Source organism: Tupaia chinensis, unplaced genomic scaffold (assembly GCF_000334495.1).
Source record: "Tupaia chinensis unplaced genomic scaffold, TupChi_1.0 Scaffold000465_1, whole genome shotgun sequence".
In the NCBI taxonomy this organism is placed as follows: Eukaryota; Metazoa; Chordata; class Mammalia; order Scandentia; family Tupaiidae; genus Tupaia; species Tupaia belangeri.
In genome coordinates, this window is record NW_006159974.1 from 2,185,543 (window position 1) to 2,205,061 (window position 19,519).

The following is a 19,519-nucleotide window of genomic DNA, read 5'->3' on the forward strand; positions in this document are numbered from 1 at the left end:
GGACAGATGTGGAAGATGGGATCCTACCTGTGGGTGATGTTAAATCACTGGTGGTCATGGAAAGTGGTGTGATAGTTGTCCCAGAACTCACTGTTTCAGTGGGAGTGATGGAAGAAGTGGTTGGAGGAGTAGAAATCATTTGAGTTATAATAGATTCTAGAGAATCAAAAGTGGTAGGAGTTAGTGTGGTTTTCCCAGTAGCTGTGGCACGAGGAGTGGTGAAGGTCATGTGTCCTCTTTCTGTAGTTGCTGTGGTGGCTGGAGATGGCTCCACAGTTGTTGATATGGTGTCTATGTTGGAGGTAGTGGTTGTGGTGGGAGTGTTGGTAGGGATATTGCTAGCAAGCGATGTTGTGTCTGTGTTCTGGATGGTGGAGAGAGATGGAATCATATCTGTGAGAGTTGCTGAAGGACTGGAAGCTGCGAGTGTTGAAGTGAGGTCTGTTGTCATGGTCATTGAACTACTGGTATCCATAGATGAGTAAATGATACTCGTTGGTGTTACAGAAGGGATGCCTGTACTAAGAGAAGTTGGACTTATGTCTGTGGTTGACTCCACAGGAACCAGATTAGTTGGAGGCAAGGTGATGGTACTTGTGGATAAACTGGATGTGGAGTAGATGTCCGAAGAGGTGAAGCTGGAAGTACTGCGTGAAGAGTCCAGGGTGCCTGTTGCTACTAAGTTTGTGGTAGCAGTCCTAACTGTTTCTGCAGTGGACAGAGATGGAGAGACGGGTGTGAGAAGAGTGGCAGTGGTCAATTTGTCTGTGGGAGAGGTAGTCGTGGGGTTCATGATATCACTAGTGGGAGAATTAGCATAAGTGGTCCCAGAAGTATGGGTAGACCAGTTGTTGGTAGGAGCAATTGTGGAAATCAAAGTAGATAATGGGGTGGTGTCTGTGGTAACACTGGTGACTGGATCTGTGCTTAGGACAGATGTGGAAGATGGGATTCTACCTGTGGGTGATGTTAAATCACTGGTGGTCATGGAAAGTGGTGTGATAGTTGTCCCAGAACTCACTGTTTCAGTGGGAGTGATGGAAGAAGTGGTTGGAGGAGTAGAAATCATTTGAGTTATAATAGATTCTAGAGAATCAACAGTGGTAGGAGTTAGGGTGGTTTTCCCAGTAGCTGTGGCACGAGGAGTGGTGAAGGTCATGTGTCCTCTTTCTGTAGTTGCTGTGGTGGCTGGAGATGGCTCCACAGTTGTTGATATGGTGTCTATGTTGGAGGTAGTGGTTGTGGTGGGAGTGTTGGTAGGGATATTGCTAGCAAGCGATGTTGTGTCTGTGTTCTGGATGGTGGAGAGAGATGGAATCATATCTGTGAGAGTTGCTGAAGGACTGGAAGCTGCGAGTGTTGAAGTGAGGTCTGTTGTCATGGTCATTGAACTACTGGTATCCATAGATGAGTAAATGATACTCGTTGGTGTTACAGAAGGGATGCCTGTACTAAGAGAAGTTGGACTTATGTCTGTGGTTGACTCCACAGGAACCAGATTAGTTGGAGGCAAGGTGATGGTACTTGTGGATAAACTGGATGTGGAGTAGATGTCCGAAGAGGTGAAGCTGGAAGTACTGCGTGAAGAGTCCAGGGTGCCTGTTGCTACTAAGTTTGTGGTAGCAGTCCTAACTGTTTCTGCAGTGGACAGAGATGGAGAGACGGGTGTGAGAAGAGTGGCAGTGGTCAATTTGTCTGTGGGAGAGGTAGTCGTGGGGTTCATGATATCACTAGTGGGAGAATTAGCATAAGTGGTCCCAGAAGTATGGGTAGACCAGTTGTTGGTAGGAGCAATTGTGGAAATCAAGGTAGATAGAGGAGTGGTGTCTGTGACTGGTTCTGTGCTTAGGACAGATGTGGAAGATGGGATTCTACCTGTGGGTGATGTTAAATCACTGGTGGTCATGGAAAGTGGTGTGATAGTTGTCCCAGAACTCACTGTTTCAGTGGGAGTGATGGAAGAAGTGGTTGGAGGAGTAGAAATCATTTGAGTTATAATAGATTCTAGAGAATCAACAGTGGTAGGAGTTAGGGTGGTTTTCCCAGTAGCTGTGGCACGAGGAGTGGTGAAGGTCATGTGTCCTCTTTCTGTAGTTGCTGTGGTGGCTGGAGATGGCTCCACAGTTGTTGATATGGTGTCTATGTTGGAGGTAGTGGTTGTGGTGGGAGTGTTGGTAGGGATATTGCTAGCAAGCGATGTTGTGTCTGTGTTCTGGATGGTGGAGAGAGATGGAATCATATCTGTGAGAGTTGCTGAAGGACTGGAAGCTGCGAGTGTTGAAGTGAGGTCTGTTGTCATGGTCATTGAACTACTGGTATCCATAGATGAGTAAATGATACTCGTTGGTGTTACAGAAGGGATGCCTGTACTAAGAGAAGTTGGACTTATGTCTGTGGTTGACTCCACAGGAACCAGATTAGTTGGAGGCAAGGTGATGGTACTTGTGGATAAACTGGATGTGGAGTAGATGTCCGAAGAGGTGAAGCTGGAAGTACTGCGTGAAGAGTCCAGGGTGCCTGTTGCTACTAAGTTTGTGGTAGCAGTCCTGACTGTTTCTGCAGTGGACAGCGATGGAGAGATGGGTGTGAGAAGAGTGGCAGTGGTCAATTTGTCTGTGGGAGAGGTAGTCATGGGGTTGGTGATATCACTAGTGGGAGAATTAGCATAGGTGGTCCCAGAAGTATGGGTAGACCAGTTGTTTGTAGGAGCAATTGTGGAAATCAAGGTAGATAAAGGGGTGGTGTCTGTGATAACACTGGTGACTGGATCTGTGCTTAGGACAGATGTGGAAGATGGGATCCTACCTGTGGGTGATGTTAAATCACTTGTGGTTATGAGCGGATATACAATAGTTTTTTCTGTAGTCGCTGTGTTGGCATGAGTAATTGAAGAAGTGGTTAGAGGAGTAGAAGTCTTTTCAGTCTTGAGAGATTCTGTAGAATTTTTTGTGGTAATAGTCAATGTGGTGTTTCCATTAACTGAGGCACTAAGAGTAGTGATGTCCTGGCCTGTTTCTGTAGGGATTATGGTTGTGGAAGTCACCACAGTAGTGGGAAGATGGGTGATGGAAATTTTAGATGTGTCCAATGTGGAGTAGATGTCTGAAGTTGTGGAAGACAGAAGCCTACTTGTGGGTGTTGTTTTGGTACTGGTGGTCGTCAGAGTAAAGTTAGTCAATGAAATGGTTGGGGAAGTAGATGTAATTTCTGTAGTGAGGGTTTCTCTGGTACTACCGCTCATTGGAGAATGCATTGTTTTCTCAGAGCTCAAAATGGTTGTTGTCATTGTTGATTTATCTAGCTGAGTGGTTGCTTCAGTAGATGCAGAAGGAACAGTTGTTGTAGGTGTTAGTTTACTGGAAGAGGTGGGTGAAAGAGTGACAGTAATTCCTGTTTTAAATGTACTGCTAGTGTGAGGAAATGAAGTTGTGGTAGTGGATGGTGTAATCAAGGTGCTGCTGGAAGTAGATAAGAAAGTTTTGTCAGTTGCTGTTGTTAGAAAAGTTTTGGTAGTAATTACAGAAAGGGTCATAGCTGACACAGAAGTAATTCCTGGAGGGGACGTTGTTGTGTAGATATTCTCAGTGGTCAGGGTAGTCCTTCTTATGGTATCAGTTGTAGAGGAGGTCATGGTCCTGAGGGTTGTGCTTACGGTTGAGATGGAGGAGGAAGGTGGGTCCATCGTGCTAGGAATTCCCATCATGGTGGTAGTAGTAGGGGAAGAGGTCATGGCTGAAGTTGCTTTCTTGATAGTGGTAGTAGGATAAGTCCTGGTGATAGTTGTCACTGGCTTTTCTGTCTTGGGAGTGGTGGTGTAAGAGCTAGTGATGGACACTTGAGTCATGGTCACACAGGTGGAGGTGGGATGGGTGGAGGTGATTATAAAGCTGGTTGGGTACACACACTCGGTGGTGGGTGTGTAGATAAAGACTGAAGGTGGAGTGGTTTCAACCTTGATGACAAACCGAGACCTTGGAATTGTTAAGGTATTAGAACTGACTGAAAGTTCGAGCAATGTTTCAGAAAAGAGTTGAAAATCAGGGGATGCAGTGACTGTCACTGGTGTGTCTTCACCGTTGCGAGGAGCAGAAGTGGTTTGGGGAGTCCTCAGTGGCCACCCTGCTGCACCTTTGGGACGTGGGGAATTGCTGGGGGAAGCACTGGCTGCTTCTGCACTGGGAGAAGGTGCATTAGAAGTAGATGTGGCCATGGATACAGTTCCTGTATTAGTGGTAGAACAGAGGCACCCATTGGTGACCAAGTAGGTCCTGTTACCATTGCCTCATGTGGGTTATGCTCTACTACATTTCCCAGACAGGAAATGTGCCATAGCTTACAGTCCCATCAGAAGCAGTTGGTGCTGGGCCCTTTTGGGCACTAAAGCCCACCATCTCTCTACTCTGGGGGAACAGTGTGGGTGGGGCACCCTTGGCCCCTTGCCTGGGCTTGTCCTGAGTGGCCAACCTTCCTGGAGGACCTGGGATGGCTGAGGCTCTCTCCTGCTCCCCTCTCCACACTCCAAGCCCTCCCATCCTCACCCTTTCCTGTCCTCCATTTATGGGAAGGTAAGTGACTTGGGTTGCTGTGAAAAGGCAATGTGGGGATCAGGTGTTGGTGCAGCAGTAACAACTAGACCCACATGGGAAAAGCTCCAGGTTTGTGTCCCCAGAACTGCCTGGGATCCCCTCACTGTTTCTACCTCTCTGCCCCACCGTTTGACCCTTGTCACTATATCCTACTGCTGTCTAGGTTGACTCTCCTTCTCAGAGGAAGTGATAACCCAGGCAAGGCCAGCATAGTGGTGGAATCACATCATGGAAACCAGGGTACGAGGGGTCAAAAAGGGGAAAACTGCATAGAGAAAGTCATAGGGAAACAAAGACACTGAAGTTCAGACACTACTGAAATTGAGAAACATGGAGGGAGAGGACCACACTGAGAAGCCAAGGGTTAAGTTAGAGATGAAAACTTCCAAGAAAGGTTACCTCAGCTGGCAGGCATGGGTTCTGGAGACCTCCAAATTTAGTGGCCAGTGTTAATCACAAAAATAGACATATTTTATATAATGATTCTGTTTTGGCCACTGGATTAATTCATTTACAAGCATGAACCCCTTGTATAGATTTCATCAACCCATTTTATAGATGGTTACACTGAGGATCAGAGATCCCCTGTGCTGTGGACAAGGGGGACAGGCAGCCACAGCTATGGCAAGCAGGAAGCACCAGACCTCCCCACTCAGCCATAGACTTTCTTCCCCGATACAGCTTGTCTTTGTTTCTGAAAGCTGGGGAGTCACTGCTCAGCCTAGCTGGGGATGTTGGGAGAGTTGAGTTGGGGGGATTATGAGGATTCCTGGGCTAGAGCCCTCAGATCCAGGATGTGGCCCTAGAGGTGAGTCAGAAAGTGAGCCATGGGTCTCTAGGTTGGGACAGTCTAGGATTAGGGTCAGGAACAGACACAGGCAGGCAGGGAAGAGGGAAGTGCAGGGAATTGTGAGGTTTGGAGAGGCAAGACTGAAAAGGCCTGGTTACGTACTACCCCATTTCCCAGGCCCAGAACCCCATACCCTGGGAGTCTCGGACACACCCTTGGGAGCAAAGTGGTCTTCAGAATCTCACTGTCCCAGCTCTGGTGGTAGCAGCCGTGTCCAGAAACACAGCCCTCAGGGGGCCTGGGAGAGTGAGCGGCAGAGCTGAGGACCAAAGTCAGAGAACCCAGAAAGAGGAGAGAGACTGGGGGCAGAGAAAGGGACTCTCAGGAAGGCACAGGTGGGACATGTGGAAGTAAAGACAGGGACAGACTCCAATGTGGAGGAAGCCCCAGGACTGGGTCGGGGTGCCCAGAAACAGTCAGAGTAGGGAGAGTACTGATCTGGGAAGGGGTGACTCCCTCCCTCCAGGTGCAGGTGCAAGCTCTGACCCCCGGAACTTGCTCAGTTCTAGGGCGAGACAGCAGTGTGACCTAGTGTCCCTTCTGCCCCGTCTCTGTCCTCCTTGACATCCCCCTCAGAGCCACACTCCCCACCTACCAGAGACCATCCAGAGCATCTCTCTGGCTGCCTCCCAGTCTCCCCCTTACCTGTGGCCCCTGGGAAGGCCCTGAGCATCAAGAGGAAACCAAGGAGCCTGAGCAGCCACATGGGCCTGGTGGGCAGTGCAGGTGGAAGGGGCTGGCACAGAGCGGGCACCGGATGAAGGGCAGCAGCAGGCAGACAGCCACAGGTGTACACAGTGGCACCAGCTCCAACCGAAAGTCGTGGCATCTGCACCACTGGATATGAAGGTTGAGCCCGGACTTCACCTTTGCACCGCCCCACCTGCCCGTCTCCCCACTTCTCCCTGTATCCGGGGTTTCTGTCTGCAGGAAGGGAAGACAAAGGAAGTCAGGATAAGCCCAGGAGGTGTCAGGCAAGAGAGCAGCTGGGGCCTAACCTCCAGCCTGCCCAGCCCAGTTGGAGCCATTCCCTAGATGCTGTCCCTCCTCCCCTGCACCCCTCAAGCCCCACCGAGGACATACTTGGACCAGATTGGACTCCGGAGTCTTGCAGGCTTTTCTGACTTTCAGTCTCACCTGCTGAGCAGAAGGAAGACCATTGCTTTCATTCAACCTCTCTGCCCCTTACCCTGTCCTCTCTTTATCCTGCCATTAGCAGGACGCAGGGGTTGTGACTCCTCAGTCAGGAAAAGCTATGGAAATAACAGAGGATTCAATAGAAGCCATGTTAATAGCTCAAGCTGGATCAGATCCCAGAAGAGGAAATACAGATGGACAATGGAAACAAACAACAATACTAGTTTTGACCTAACAAACTAACAACTGTTAGAAGTTTGAGTCCATCCAGTGTTGGCAAGAGTATGAAGAGAAACACTCTCATCCACCAATGGGGAGGTAAGTGGCTTGGGTTGCAGTGAAAAGGTAATGTGGGGATTAGGTGCTGGTGCAGCAGTAACAACTGGACCCACATGGAAAAGGCCCCAGGTTTGCATTCCCAGACCTCCCTGAGTGTGCAGTATACTTTTGCATGCCCATCATCCCAGCCAGCAGTCACTAGGGGTGGGTTTTTGGTGGGGACCCTTTAGGAGTCCTTGTGTGTATCTCATAGAAGAAATAAATAAACAAATATAGGGAAAAAAGGCAACTTGGCAGTATTTACTAAAATTTTTAAATGTTTGACCTAGGGCCCAGCGATTTCACCCTTCATTTCTGCGTTCTCAAAGTATTTCAGGGAGGCATTCCAGGGATGCCATCCAGTCAATTGCCATTTCAACGGAAGTTGGAAACAACCTGAATTGCATTGTTCAATCCAGAGAAATTATGGAATAGTCATACCATAGAATACTATACTGGGTCAGAACAGCACGGGTTGAGCATCCCTAACCTGAAAATCTGAAATGCTCCAAAATTCCTAACATTTTGAACACCAATAAGATGTCACAGTGGAAAGTTCTATACCTGACCTCAAGTGACAGGTTGCAGTCAAAACTCTGCAATCCAAAACTATTGTATAAAATTACCTTCAGGCTATGTGTATAGGAACCATAAATGAATTTCATGTTTAACTTTGGTCCATACTCAATGTATTTCATTATGCATGTACAAATAGTCCAAAATGACCACCAAAAATCTGAAAATCTGAAACACTTCTGATCCCAAGCATTTCAGATAAGGATACTAATCATGGAAAGACTCCCAGTACGTCTGGTTGAGTGAAAGCAGTGATTATAGTTTTGTGAAGACATACACGTGCATTCTCTTGGCCACATCTGTACATACTCACATACACATATTCATGTACATATACATAGATATGTGGTCTTACAGGGTTCCTAGAAAACATGTATTACAAAAAAAAACTCTGCATGGGTTTCAAAATTTTTGCACCAAAATAAACTAATAGTTTTTTTTTTTTAACTAATAGTTCAATTCTGTTTTTCTATTATCTATTTGGAGCTCCCTCCTATGTATATAAGTGCATTCAAAATTTGGAAGGAGCCTCACCTACCCGATAGCAGGGTAAGATTAGCACTAAGAGGCATAAAGGAATGAAGGCCAAGAATGATAGGCAGAGAATTTTAGCCCTATCTGTAGTTTTTTTGTTTGTTTGTTTTTGCTTTGCTTTGTTTTGTTTGCTATAGGGCACATGTACTTGCCAGAGAGATAGAGAGAAAGCAAGAGAGAGAGAGAGGGAAAGTGAGAAACTAGTCCCCTGGAGGGATGGCCATGTTATAATCTCTTCTCTCCTCCATTCTCCTCTCAGGATTTTGGGCATGCACACACACACTTGCTGTGATTTTCAAGCCATTGGGTCCAGGACTTGTACCATGCAGCCAGCAATGTGGGATCCAGTGCCTTAATCTCCATGCCACCTGCTGGTACCCTTATCTATTTTTTTTTTCATTTTTCACATTGACCAAGACTCTCTCCTTGACCAAACTCCAACCAGGTTCCTCCAAGCCCTTTCTTAACTAGGCCTCAGCCCTGACCTATAAAGACTTGAGCACCCTGTCCTCTCTTTATCCTGCCATTAGCAGGACGCAGGGGTTGTGACTCCTCAGTCAGGAAAAGCTATGGAAATAACAGAGGATTCAATAGAAGCCATGTTAATAGCTCAAGCTGGATCAGATCCCAGAAGAGGAAATACAGATGGACAATGGAAACAAACAACAATACTAGTTTTGACCTAACAAACTAACAACTGTTAGAAGTTTGAGTCCATCCAGTGTTGGCAAGAGTATGAAGAGAAACACTCTCATCCACCAATGGGGAGGTAAGTGGCTTGGGTTGCAGTGAAAAGGTAATGTGGGGATTAGGTGCTGGTGCAGCAGTAACAACTGGACCCACATGGAAAAGGCCCCAGGTTTGCATCCCCAGACCTCCCTGAGTGTGCAGTATACTTTTGCATGCCCATCATCCCAGCCAGCAGTCACTAGGGGTGGGTTTTTGGTGGGGACCCTTTAGGAGTCCTTGTGTGTATCTCATAGAAGAAATAAATAAACAAATATAGGGAAAAAAGGCAACTTGGCAGTATTTACTAAAATTTTTAAATGTTTGACCTAGGGCCCAGCGATTTCACCCTTCATTTCTGCGTTCTCAAAGTATTTCAGGGAGGCATTCCAGGGATGCCATCCAGTCAATTGCCATTTCAACGGAAGTTGGAAACAACCTGAATTGCATTGTTCAATCCAGAGAAATTATGGAATAGTCATACCATAGAATACTATACTGGGTCAGAACAGCACGGGTTGAGCATCCCTAACCTGAAAATCTGAAATGCTCCAAAATTCCTAACATTTTGAACACCAATAAGATGTCACAGTGGAAAGTTCTATACCTGACCTCAAGTGACAGGTTGCAGTCAAAACTCTGCAATCCAAAACTATTGTATAAAATTACCTTCAGGCTATGTGTATAGGAACCATAAATGAATTTCATGTTTAACTTTGGTCCATACTCAATGTATTTCATTATGCATGTACAAATAGTCCAAAATGACCACCAAAAATCTGAAACAAAATCTGAAACACTTCTGATCCCAAGCATTTCAGATAAGGATACTAATCATGGAAAGACTCCCAGTACGTCTGGTTGAGTGAAAGCAGTGATTATAGTTTTGTGAAGACATACACGTGCATTCTCTTGGCCACATCTGTACATACTCACATACACATATTCATGTACATATACATAGATATGTGGTCTTACAGGGTTCCTAGAAAACATGTATTACAAAAAAAAACTCTGCATGGGTTTCAAAATTTTTGCACCAAAATAAACTAATAGTTTTTTTTTTTTAACTAATAGTTCAATTCTGTTTTTCTATTATCTATTTGGAGCTCCCTCCTATGTATATAAGTGCATTCAAAATTTGGAAGGAGCCTCACCTACCCGATAGCAGGGTAAGATTAGCACTAAGAGGCATAAAGGAATGAAGGCCAAGAATGATAGGCAGAGAATTTTAGCCCTATCTGTAGTTTTTTTGTTTGTTTGTTTTTGCTTTGCTTTGTTTTGTTTGCTATAGGGCACATGTACTTGCCAGAGAGATAGAGAGAAAGCAAGAGAGAGAGAGAGGGAAAGTGAGAAACTAGTCCCCTGGAGGGATGGCCATGTTATAATCTCTTCTCTCCTCCATTCTCCTCTCAGGATTTTGGGCATGCACACACACACTTGCTGTGATTTTCAAGCCATTGGGTCCAGGACTTGTACCATGCAGCCAGCAATGTGGGATCCAGTGCCTTAATCTCCATGCCACCTGCTGGTACCCTTATCTATTTTTTTTTTCATTTTTCACATTGACCAAGACTCTCTCCTTGACCAAACTCCAACCAGGTTCCTCCAAGCCCTTTCTTAACTAGGCCTCAGCCCTGACCTATAAAGACTTGAGCAAACTCTAACAGAGTTTCCAATAGCTCAAAGCCACATCTCCAGGATGACCTAGTCCCCGTTACAGGGATTGCCTAAAAAACCTCAGGCTACCAGAGGACTTTCCTTTTCGTTCCAGCCAGCACCTGAAGACAAGGCCCCTGTCCCCCAGCCTCCATGGGAGGCCAGGAGCCTCACTTAGATAAGTGCCAAATAGCAAACCTAGATGGATTTCACATGAACCAACATTTTCTGTAATTTTTCACTTCCCTTATGCTACCGAGCTCCAATTCAACCCCTCCTCATCCCCTCCTTCTCCCTTTAGAACATCCCGTCCCCTCCGTACAAATCAAAGTTGAGTTCAACTCATACTAGACTTTTCCTCTATTGCAATAGTTTATTACTGATTAAACTCTATGGGGGCCAGGAGGGCAGCAGGTGGCATGGTGGTTGAGGCGCTGGATTCCTACATGGCCAACCACAATTCAAGTTTCAGATCTGGACCTCGTGGCTTGAAAACTGCACCAGGAACATATGCATGCATGCCCAAACTCTCAGGAGGAAAATGAAAGAAAAAGGATTATAGTATGGCCATTCCCCCAGGGGAATGATGTCTCCCTTTCCCTCTCTCTGTCTCTCTCCAGTCAGAGCATGCATTCTTTGAGGGGGATGGGAACATTTTTTTAAAATATATGGAAACCATACAGTGGCAGACAGTCAAAACAGGATGCTCTGCAAGGCTGACCCACATGGAGAGGTTCCAGGTTTGCATCCACAGACCTCCCTAAGTTCACCAGGCTTTAATGCACCCATCATCTGGGGCTGGTTGAAGCTGGGGGTGGATTTTGGGGTCAAGGCCAAGATGAGGATGCCATCTCTTTGTGCATGTCTCTCTCTGTATTTCTTACTCAGGAAGAAAGAAAACAAAAGAAAAGAAGGAAAGGATGGAAGAAGAAAGCTTTATTTATTTTTAAATATTTTTTCTAAGAATTATTTTATTTAACTTTATTTATTCACTTATTTATTTTAATTTGAGAGAAACAGATTTAGAGAGAAGGGGAGAAAGCAAGCCGCCAGGTCCAGGACTCTAACCGTGGTTGGCCATGTGGGAGTCCCGCGCTCTTAACCACCATGCCACTTGCCAGCCCCAGAAGAAGAAACCTTTAAAAAAAGATATTAGGGCCAGCAGGTGGCATGGTGGTTAAGGGCACTGGACTCCTACATGGTTGACCACGGTTTGAGTCCCAGACGTGATGGCTTGCTTTCTCACTTTCCCTCTCTCTCTCTCTCACTCTGTTCCTCTCTGGTCAAATTAAAATTAATTAAAACAAACAAACAAATAAATAAATAAACAAAGTTAAATAAAATCATTTTTTTTTTTAAAGACCATGCCACCTGCTGGTCCCCTAAAATAATTCTTTTTTAAAAATCCGTCTTTACTACTTTAACTGGAGTCTAGCTTTATTTATCTTTGATAACTTGGAGACTATATTATGTGTTTGAAGATAATTTCAACATACTTTTCAACCTAGAATACCACAAGCTGCTGCCTAGGGCAATAGAGTCCCTGTTCAGCGAAATTCTGTTTAGTCATGAGATGACTTTTTCCATCTGATTCAGACCAGGAGGTGATCTCAGCTTTAGCACAAGGTGACACAGTTAAATGGTGCCTCTGCTCCAGATGAACTTAATAGAGTTGGGCCCCGAAAGTTGGAAGGGTGCAGAGGAGGTTCAAGGTAGGTGAAGGAAGGACTGGGGCCCTGGGGAAACATTGAAAAGCAGAGGTCAAAGTGCCAGCCTCAGGGCTGGGAAGTGGCACAGCAGTAGTGCAATTTGTCCTATAGGAGAGGTCATTGGTTCAAGTCCTGGGGCCTCCCTGAGCACATTAGACACACATATGCCCACAATCAGGCTGGCTGAACTTGGGGGTGGGCTGTGATATGAGAACCCTGTCAAAGTTGCTTGGCTATCTGTCTCTTTCTTTCTCTCTCATGTAAAAAATGGATAATATATATATATTTTTTTAAATGTCATACATTTTTAGCATTTGGGGGCTTCTCTTTAAGAACAAGAATACAGGGGCCAGCAGGTGGCATAGTAGTTGGGGCACTGGACTCCCACATGGCTGCCACAGTATGAGTCCCGGACCTGGTGGCTTGCTTTCTCGCTTTCCCTTTCTCTCTGTCTCTTTCTGGTCAAATTAAAAAATAATATTATTGGGACCAGCAGGGACCAGCAGGTAGCATAATGGCTGTTTTGCTGAACTCCCATGTAGCCAAGCGTGGTTCGAATCCTGGACCCAGTGGCTTGGACTCATGCCGGGCGCATGTGCGTGTGTGCCCAAGATCCCGAGAGGAGAATGGAGGAGAAAGGATTGAGGCGTGGCCATCCCCCCTGGGGGTGATTTCTTGCTTTCTGTCTCTCTGTCTCTCTGTCTTTCTGGCAAGCACACATGCCCTATAGCAAAAACCTCTCCAAAAAATAAAAAAAATAAATTATTAAATAAGTAAAGAATTCTTTTTAAAAATAAATAAATATAAATATAAACTTGGATCTGACCATCCCTAAAGGAAAAGGGTCTGCAGAAAGGAACCCTGCAAATCCTCCCTTAGCCCCAGTACTCAAGAGGAGACAGAGGGGCCGTGAAGACAGCCAGCAAATTCTCTATGTCCAAGCCTGCCCAGAAATGGGGCTGTGCCTCAGACATCTTCTGAGGGGTCCTGTCCTTATGCAGAGTCACTGGAGGAATCCCAGCTGAGAGGCACTGTGAATACCTAGAGGCTGAGCCCCAGTCGTGCACTCGGTTGCACTGAACTCTGGGGGTGCATCCTATTGCCCCAGCCTTGGAGGGCATGTAGTCAAGCGGGGAAATGGGCAAAGGAATGAAAAGACACTGTCTACATGACCTGCAGTCCAGAGCCTGCAGTGAACTCCCAGCGCAGCACAGACGAGGGAGCCAGCGGGGGCCGGGCCATTCGCAGAGTCCTCCACTTAAATTTCTGAATGCATTTGACCCATTTGACCAGCCTGAGGATGCTCTTTTTCAGAAAGTTTTGCTGTTTTTCAGAGAAGTCTCCATGGAGACCACTGGAGCCACATGGTCAAGAACCAGGACTGGCCAAGATTCTGGAAACGAAACTGTAGGTCTGGGGTTTTCTGATCTTTGTTTCACTTCTCTTTCTTTCTTCTTCTAAACAAACAAAACTCTCGAACGCTATAAAATGCCAGTCACTGTGCTGGGTACATGGACATGAATAGATCCTGGGTGTAAGGAACACCAGACTTCTGGGAAGATCCGTCCCCATCCAGCCTGCATGACTCCTCCCCCAACCTCCTCCGGTTCTTCTGCCCACACCCTCTTTCTGCTCCAGCCAATCAGCCTCAGACTTTGCCCACCTCCAGGCCTGCACCTGAGCTGTGATTACACTCGTAAGACCCAAGAGCAAGAAGCAATCTCACCTGCTTCTGAAACTTAATAGCATTTATGACCTGATATCTCTCTCATGGCACTTACTTATGAATTCCTGGCAAAGTACAATCATTTGAATGCTTGCCCATGTGGATGTGCAGGAGGAAAAGATGACAGCTTTACACTCTGGGCTGGGACAGTGGCTGCTTCGCCTTCAGAGTCAGGGAAGCTCCACCTTCACCCAAGGAGGGGATGGACAAGCTAAGATGTCTCAAGTCCTCTTGCTGCTGTCCAAGAATGCCTCACTCCCGTGTCAGGGTCAAGTGAGAAAGGAGAGAAAGGAAAAGACCGAGCAAGCACCTCATTCATGTGCCTCACTGTGCTCTCCTGGGCTGGGAGGCGCACTGGAGGTTAGATGCGGCCTTTCTGTAGGCTTCCCAATGACACCTGAGACCCGGCGGGGCTCCAGAAATTAATATGATCCCAGCCAGAGTTGATGCTAGACATGAGGGCTGCTGGGGAGAAGGAAGGGACAGAGATGGAAGATGGGACTGTGGAAGGAGGGCTTCGCCCAATCATCAGGTCACCCACCGTTGAGCTCCTTCCTGGCATCTCACTACACAGGCCAGTTGACAGTGAAGTGGGTTTCATGGGAAGTCAGTGGGGAGACAGGCCTCTCCAAGGTCCCACCATTGTCACAGGTGCCTGGGGGAGGACGACCAGTTGAGAAAGAACAGGCTGGCACCATCCCCCAAATGCCAAGGATTAGGGACAAAGTGTGGGAAGTAGGACCAGGGAATGGGTTGTTCCTTCTCCCCAGTGGAGTGAGTGAGGAGGAAGGTGGCTGGGAATGTTAGGACACTGCTCACCACCCTCGCCACTCTGTGATTATTTGAATTGTGGCTGCAGTTTTCACGACGGTGTTAGGTGGTGGGAGCCCACAAAGTTGTCTCTGAAGTCATGGTGTGTGGGGCTGGGGGCCCTTGATATTTTGATAACAGAGGAAAAGCTGATACTCAGCTTTGAGACAAGTGGAGGCTGGTGACGGTTGGCATAGCAATCTGGAGAGGTCAAGTTCTGCTGAGGTGGCAAACAATTCTAGTGACCGGCTTACAACAGCGGAGGGTTTATTTCTCACTCTGCCACTGGCCCATCTCAGCATCTTCACTCTAGGATGCAAGCTGATGAAGCAGCCCCTGTATGACACATTGCCAACCTTGCAGCAGTGGAAAACGACAGATGGCAAAGCCACTAGCAGGCTCTTAAAGCTTCTTTTTAGAAGTGACACATGACCCTTCTATCCACATTTTATTGGTCAAAGCAACAAAACTTATGGTTGACCTGGAGTTCAACAGCACAGGGCTATAAAATACTGTCAGGATGAGGCACCGCAAATCAGACTTCGAGCCTGATAGCAACAGGGTGAGGAAGTACTATCCATCCCAGGGAGGGAATGTAAATATTTTGAATAATAATGCAATCTATCTGGGCTGGGATCCAGGCAGCAATTATGGCGTATTCTAAGCAAGAGTACAGCAGTGACGTTGGCAGATAGGATTGAAGGGTTTTGGGTGCTTGTCAGACTCTGTGCAAATGGAGATTGTCCCTGTGATGATAGAATTAGAAGGCTCAGTTGGGTGTTGGTTGACTCAACCTCAGTAGTCAGGCATGTCAGAGAGCTACTCAGAATCACAGGAGGAAACAATCCTGAATGCTAGAGAAACTGGACACCATAGTCATGTTACAAAGGGAGGCTCCTCCCCAGGACTGGGGACATTTGGAAAGATGCCCATGGAAGTATTGGGAGTGGTTACTATCAATGGGAAGAGGTAGCTTCAACACGTGGTTGTTAACATGTGGGTTGGTGTGTGAAACAGAGACCGTAACAACTAGAGTCATTCTGGACATTTTAAAGAGACGAGACAGTAATGGGACGTATTTGGTACTGATAGGAGACATTCAAATTGGGAAATATTAGGGCCAGCAGGTGGCATGGTGGTTAAGGCGCTGGATCCCACAAAGCCAACTCCATGTGTGAGTCCCAGACCCGGCAATTTGAGAAATACTCTGTATACATGTGCATGCATGCCCAAAATCCTGAGAGGAGAATGGAGGAGAAGGAGAAGGGATCGCAGCATGGCCATCCTCCCTGGGAGGTGATTTCTTACTTTCTCTCTCCAGCAAGCACATGGGTCCTATAGCAAAAATCTAAAAAAAAAAAAAAAAAGGGGGGGGGATATCCATGTCTCCACTCTCAAACTTAGAAAATTAAACACTGCAGAATTTATATTGACAGTATAATTTCATTTACTTAAGAGTCCTGTCTTATATTTATGATACAGGAGTCATAGATAACATTTTCTCACTTCGTTTTTTTCAAACTTCTGTATCTATGCGAAGTCTGTTGTAGGTAAAGTCGTTTTTCCTTTCGCCTTCCCCCTTCTTTATTTACTTTTAACTTTCTTTTTGGCGGTTTTATTTTTCACCACTGGTGTAATCCAGTTTCTATGAACTCGCGTGCTTTATGATCTGACGCACTCTGGCCTGAGAAAAGAAATCGGGTAGGGAAGGAGCGATAGCGTGAGGGTTTCTGTCTGAGATATAACTTTAATATGTTATCACTTGTGAGTCTGAGGAACACTAATAACCTTATACATTTAAGTATAGGATTTATCCTCTTAGAAAAAACACTCAGGTTAAGTCAGCATAATGCAGGTCAGTATTTATAGACTTACGGTTTTTTGTTTTTTTTTTTTGAGAGATTTTCACTGTAGGGCGCGTGCGCTCGCCAGACAGACAGAGAGAGACATAGAGACAGAAAGCGAGAAATCACCCCCCAGGGGGGATGGTCACGCCGCAATCCCTTCTCCTCCATTCTCCTCTCGGGATCTTGGGCACACACGCACACGCGCCCGGCGTGAGTTTTAAGCCACCGGGTCCGGGACGTGAACCGTGGTCGACTACGTGGGAGTCCAGCGACATAGCCATTACGCTAACTGCTGGTTCCCTAGACTTATGGGGTTTTAAAACAACCTAAACAAAGCTGTGTAAACAGTGCTCGTATAGAAATCATTTTCCTGGGATTACCTCGCCTTGAGGAGTTTTCTGGAAGTTCAACAAAGTAATACTGAATCAGGTCAATTGGGTCTTACCGTTCTCTGCTGGTAATTCTTCTCTCACCCCATCTCTTTCCAAGGATCAAGCGTCAGAAAGGCCTATTAACGCCAGCCTGCCCGTACAGTCCAGTAGGGAGCAAGCACTGCTCTGCAAACACCAAGGGAGCCACTGGCCGGCTCCTTGTAGTGCAGAGTGTGGACACTAAACCCTCACCTCAGTAACACATGCCTGGAGCTGTGGATCACAATAAACGCAACTGAAAGAACCCCTTGCTGAGGAGCAGAGCCACAAGCTGCCATGCTCAGTTTTAACTTCTTGGTAGTTACAGCCTTGATGCCTGGTAACTCCTGCTTTTGGTTTGTTTTATTTTCTGGTTCGTAAAGTCACTTCTAAAATGTTGTATATTTATAAGTACAAGTTTTCTTTTAGATTTTTTTTTTAATTTAGATTTTTTGCCATAGGGCACATGTGCTTGCTAAAAAGAGACAGAGAGGCAGCTTGCAGGAGCAGTGGATTCCCACATGGCTGACTGTGGTTTGAGTCCCGGACCTGGTGACTTCCTTTTTCACTTTCCCTCACTCTCTCTCCCAAATTAAATAATAATGTTAAAATTAAATAAAAATAATTCTTAAAAATAAATAAATAAACAGTGAAAGGGAAAGTGAGAAATCTCCCCCCCTGGGTGTGTGGCCACACCGCAGTCACTTTGGACATGCACATACATGCACCTGCCATGATTTTCAAGCCATCAGGTCCAAGATTTCAACCACAGTTGGCTATGAGGGAGTAAAGCGCCTTAACTACCACGCCACCTATTGGTATCCCTTTAGAATACTTTTCATTTGCTTGTTTAAGAAAGTTATGCACAATTCAGCTTTCGGCTTTGGAGAACCTCAGTTCTTTCTGTGGTTTTGTTTGTTCTCCGAGGGGAAAGAAAAATTTTATTTTTAGAGAGAGAGAGATGTTTTTGCTAGAGAGCACATGCACTTGCCGAAGAGACAAAAATCACCCCTGGGGAGATGGTCATGCTGCAGTCCCGTCTCCTCCCTTCTCTTCTTAGGATTTTAAGCATGCATGCACATGCGCACAGCATGAGTTTCAAGCTGCTTGGTTTGGGAACTGCAGACAACTATGTGGGAGTCCAGCAACATAACCACAAATAAATAATTTTTTAAAAACATAAGAAAACTACTGGGGCCGGCAGGTGGCGTGGTAGTTAAGGGCACTGGACTCTCATGTGGTCAACTGTAGTTCAAGTCCTGGAGGCTTGTTTTCTCGTTTTCCCTCTCTCTCTCTTTCTCTGTCTGTCCCTCTCTGGTCAAATTAAATAAAGTTAAAAAACAATAAAATTCTTTAAAAAATAAATAAGAAAACTACTGACCAATATCTCTGATGAATATAATGCAAAAATCCTCAATTGAATAATCCTGAATCCAGTCATCTTCTGAAACTCAGCCATCTTCTGTGATCAAAATCATCATCCTATCTCATCTTTTATGCTTGTATCAAACTCCAATTCAGCACAGCAAAGTAGAATTGCTTTGGGTTTACTATTTATTTCATTTGTCTAATCTTGACATATTTCTTACTCTGTAAGTCAGGGAGCCATTGTGGGCTGTTTTTGCTTTGTTTTGTTTTAAGAGATTTTTGCTATAGACACGTGCACTCGCCAGAGAGACAGACAGAGACAGAAAGCAAGAAAGCACCCCAGAGGGAAGGGGGGACATGCTGTAATCTCTTCTCCTCCATTCTCCTCTCAGTATCTTGGGCATGCACGCATACACATCTGGCGTGAGGTTTAAGCCATCGTGTCCAGGACTTGAACTGTGGGTTGACTATGTGGGAGTCCAGCAACATAACCATTACGCCATCTGCTGATCTCACTTTTTTGGTTTTGTTTCACTTTCTCTCCCTCTCTCTCTCTCTCTCTCTCTCCCCAATCAGTGCACTTGCCCTCTGGTGGGGACAGGGGAGGTGGGGCCTGATGGGAGGGTGGTGGTGGATCAAGAAGCAACTCTCCATTTGGGACATCATTTGTTCCGTGTCACCTGGACACACGGAAGGGACAAACAGGAAGTAGGGGCTGGGAGTTCTGCCTCCTCTCTCTGCACACATGCCTGTTCTCTGTCTCTGTCGGCCATGTTGTGATACGGCACCAAGGTCAGCCTGATGCCAGACTCCAGGCCTTTGGACTTTCCAGTCACCAGAATCATGAGCCAAATAAACCTCTGTTCTTCACAGAGCACCCCGACTCAAGTACTTCTATTAGTAATACAGTAAAAACTACTACAGTGGGTTTGTAGTCTGAGGCATGGTAGGGCACATAAGGGTCCAGGGAGCAGCCAAGTATTCAGGCAAAGGGGAAGTAGCCTCGTTAAGGACAGAGAAATGACTATTTGAGCTAGAAATGAGGGCTCAGAGGAAATAGGAAAAAAGAAAGTAGTTGAGTCCTCGTTCTTTTTCTTAAAGAAAAATGTATTTTAGTTATTATTTTCCAACTTGCTACAGGGCACACATGCTCACCAGAAAGAGAGACAGGAGGTTGGGGTGGGGGGTGGGGGGAATGAGAAAGCAAGCCACCAGGTCCAGGACTCAAACCATGGTCAGCCATGCGGGAGTCCAGTGCCTTAA

The 19,519-nt window shown here is 46.1% G+C and overlaps 1 protein-coding gene across 1 annotated transcript in view; it reads right to left on the reverse strand.

The window, feature by feature from the left end:
• The window catches only part of LOC114009111 (mucin-3A-like), a 24,651-nt gene that overhangs the window by 4,433 nt on the left and 699 nt on the right, over positions 1-19,519 (reverse strand). Inside the window, exons 2-7 of the mRNA XM_027774640.1 lie at positions 6,191-6,360; positions 5,622-5,674; positions 2,443-2,556; positions 1,525-1,638; positions 595-708; positions 28-156 (exon numbers count right to left, since the gene is read on the reverse strand). Of these exons, the coding sequence (XP_027630441.1) occupies positions 28-156; positions 595-708; positions 1,525-1,638; positions 2,443-2,556; positions 5,622-5,674; positions 6,191-6,360 (694 nt within the window). The remainder of the gene's footprint in view (positions 1-27; positions 157-594; positions 709-1,524; positions 1,639-2,442; positions 2,557-5,621; positions 5,675-6,190; positions 6,361-19,519) is intronic.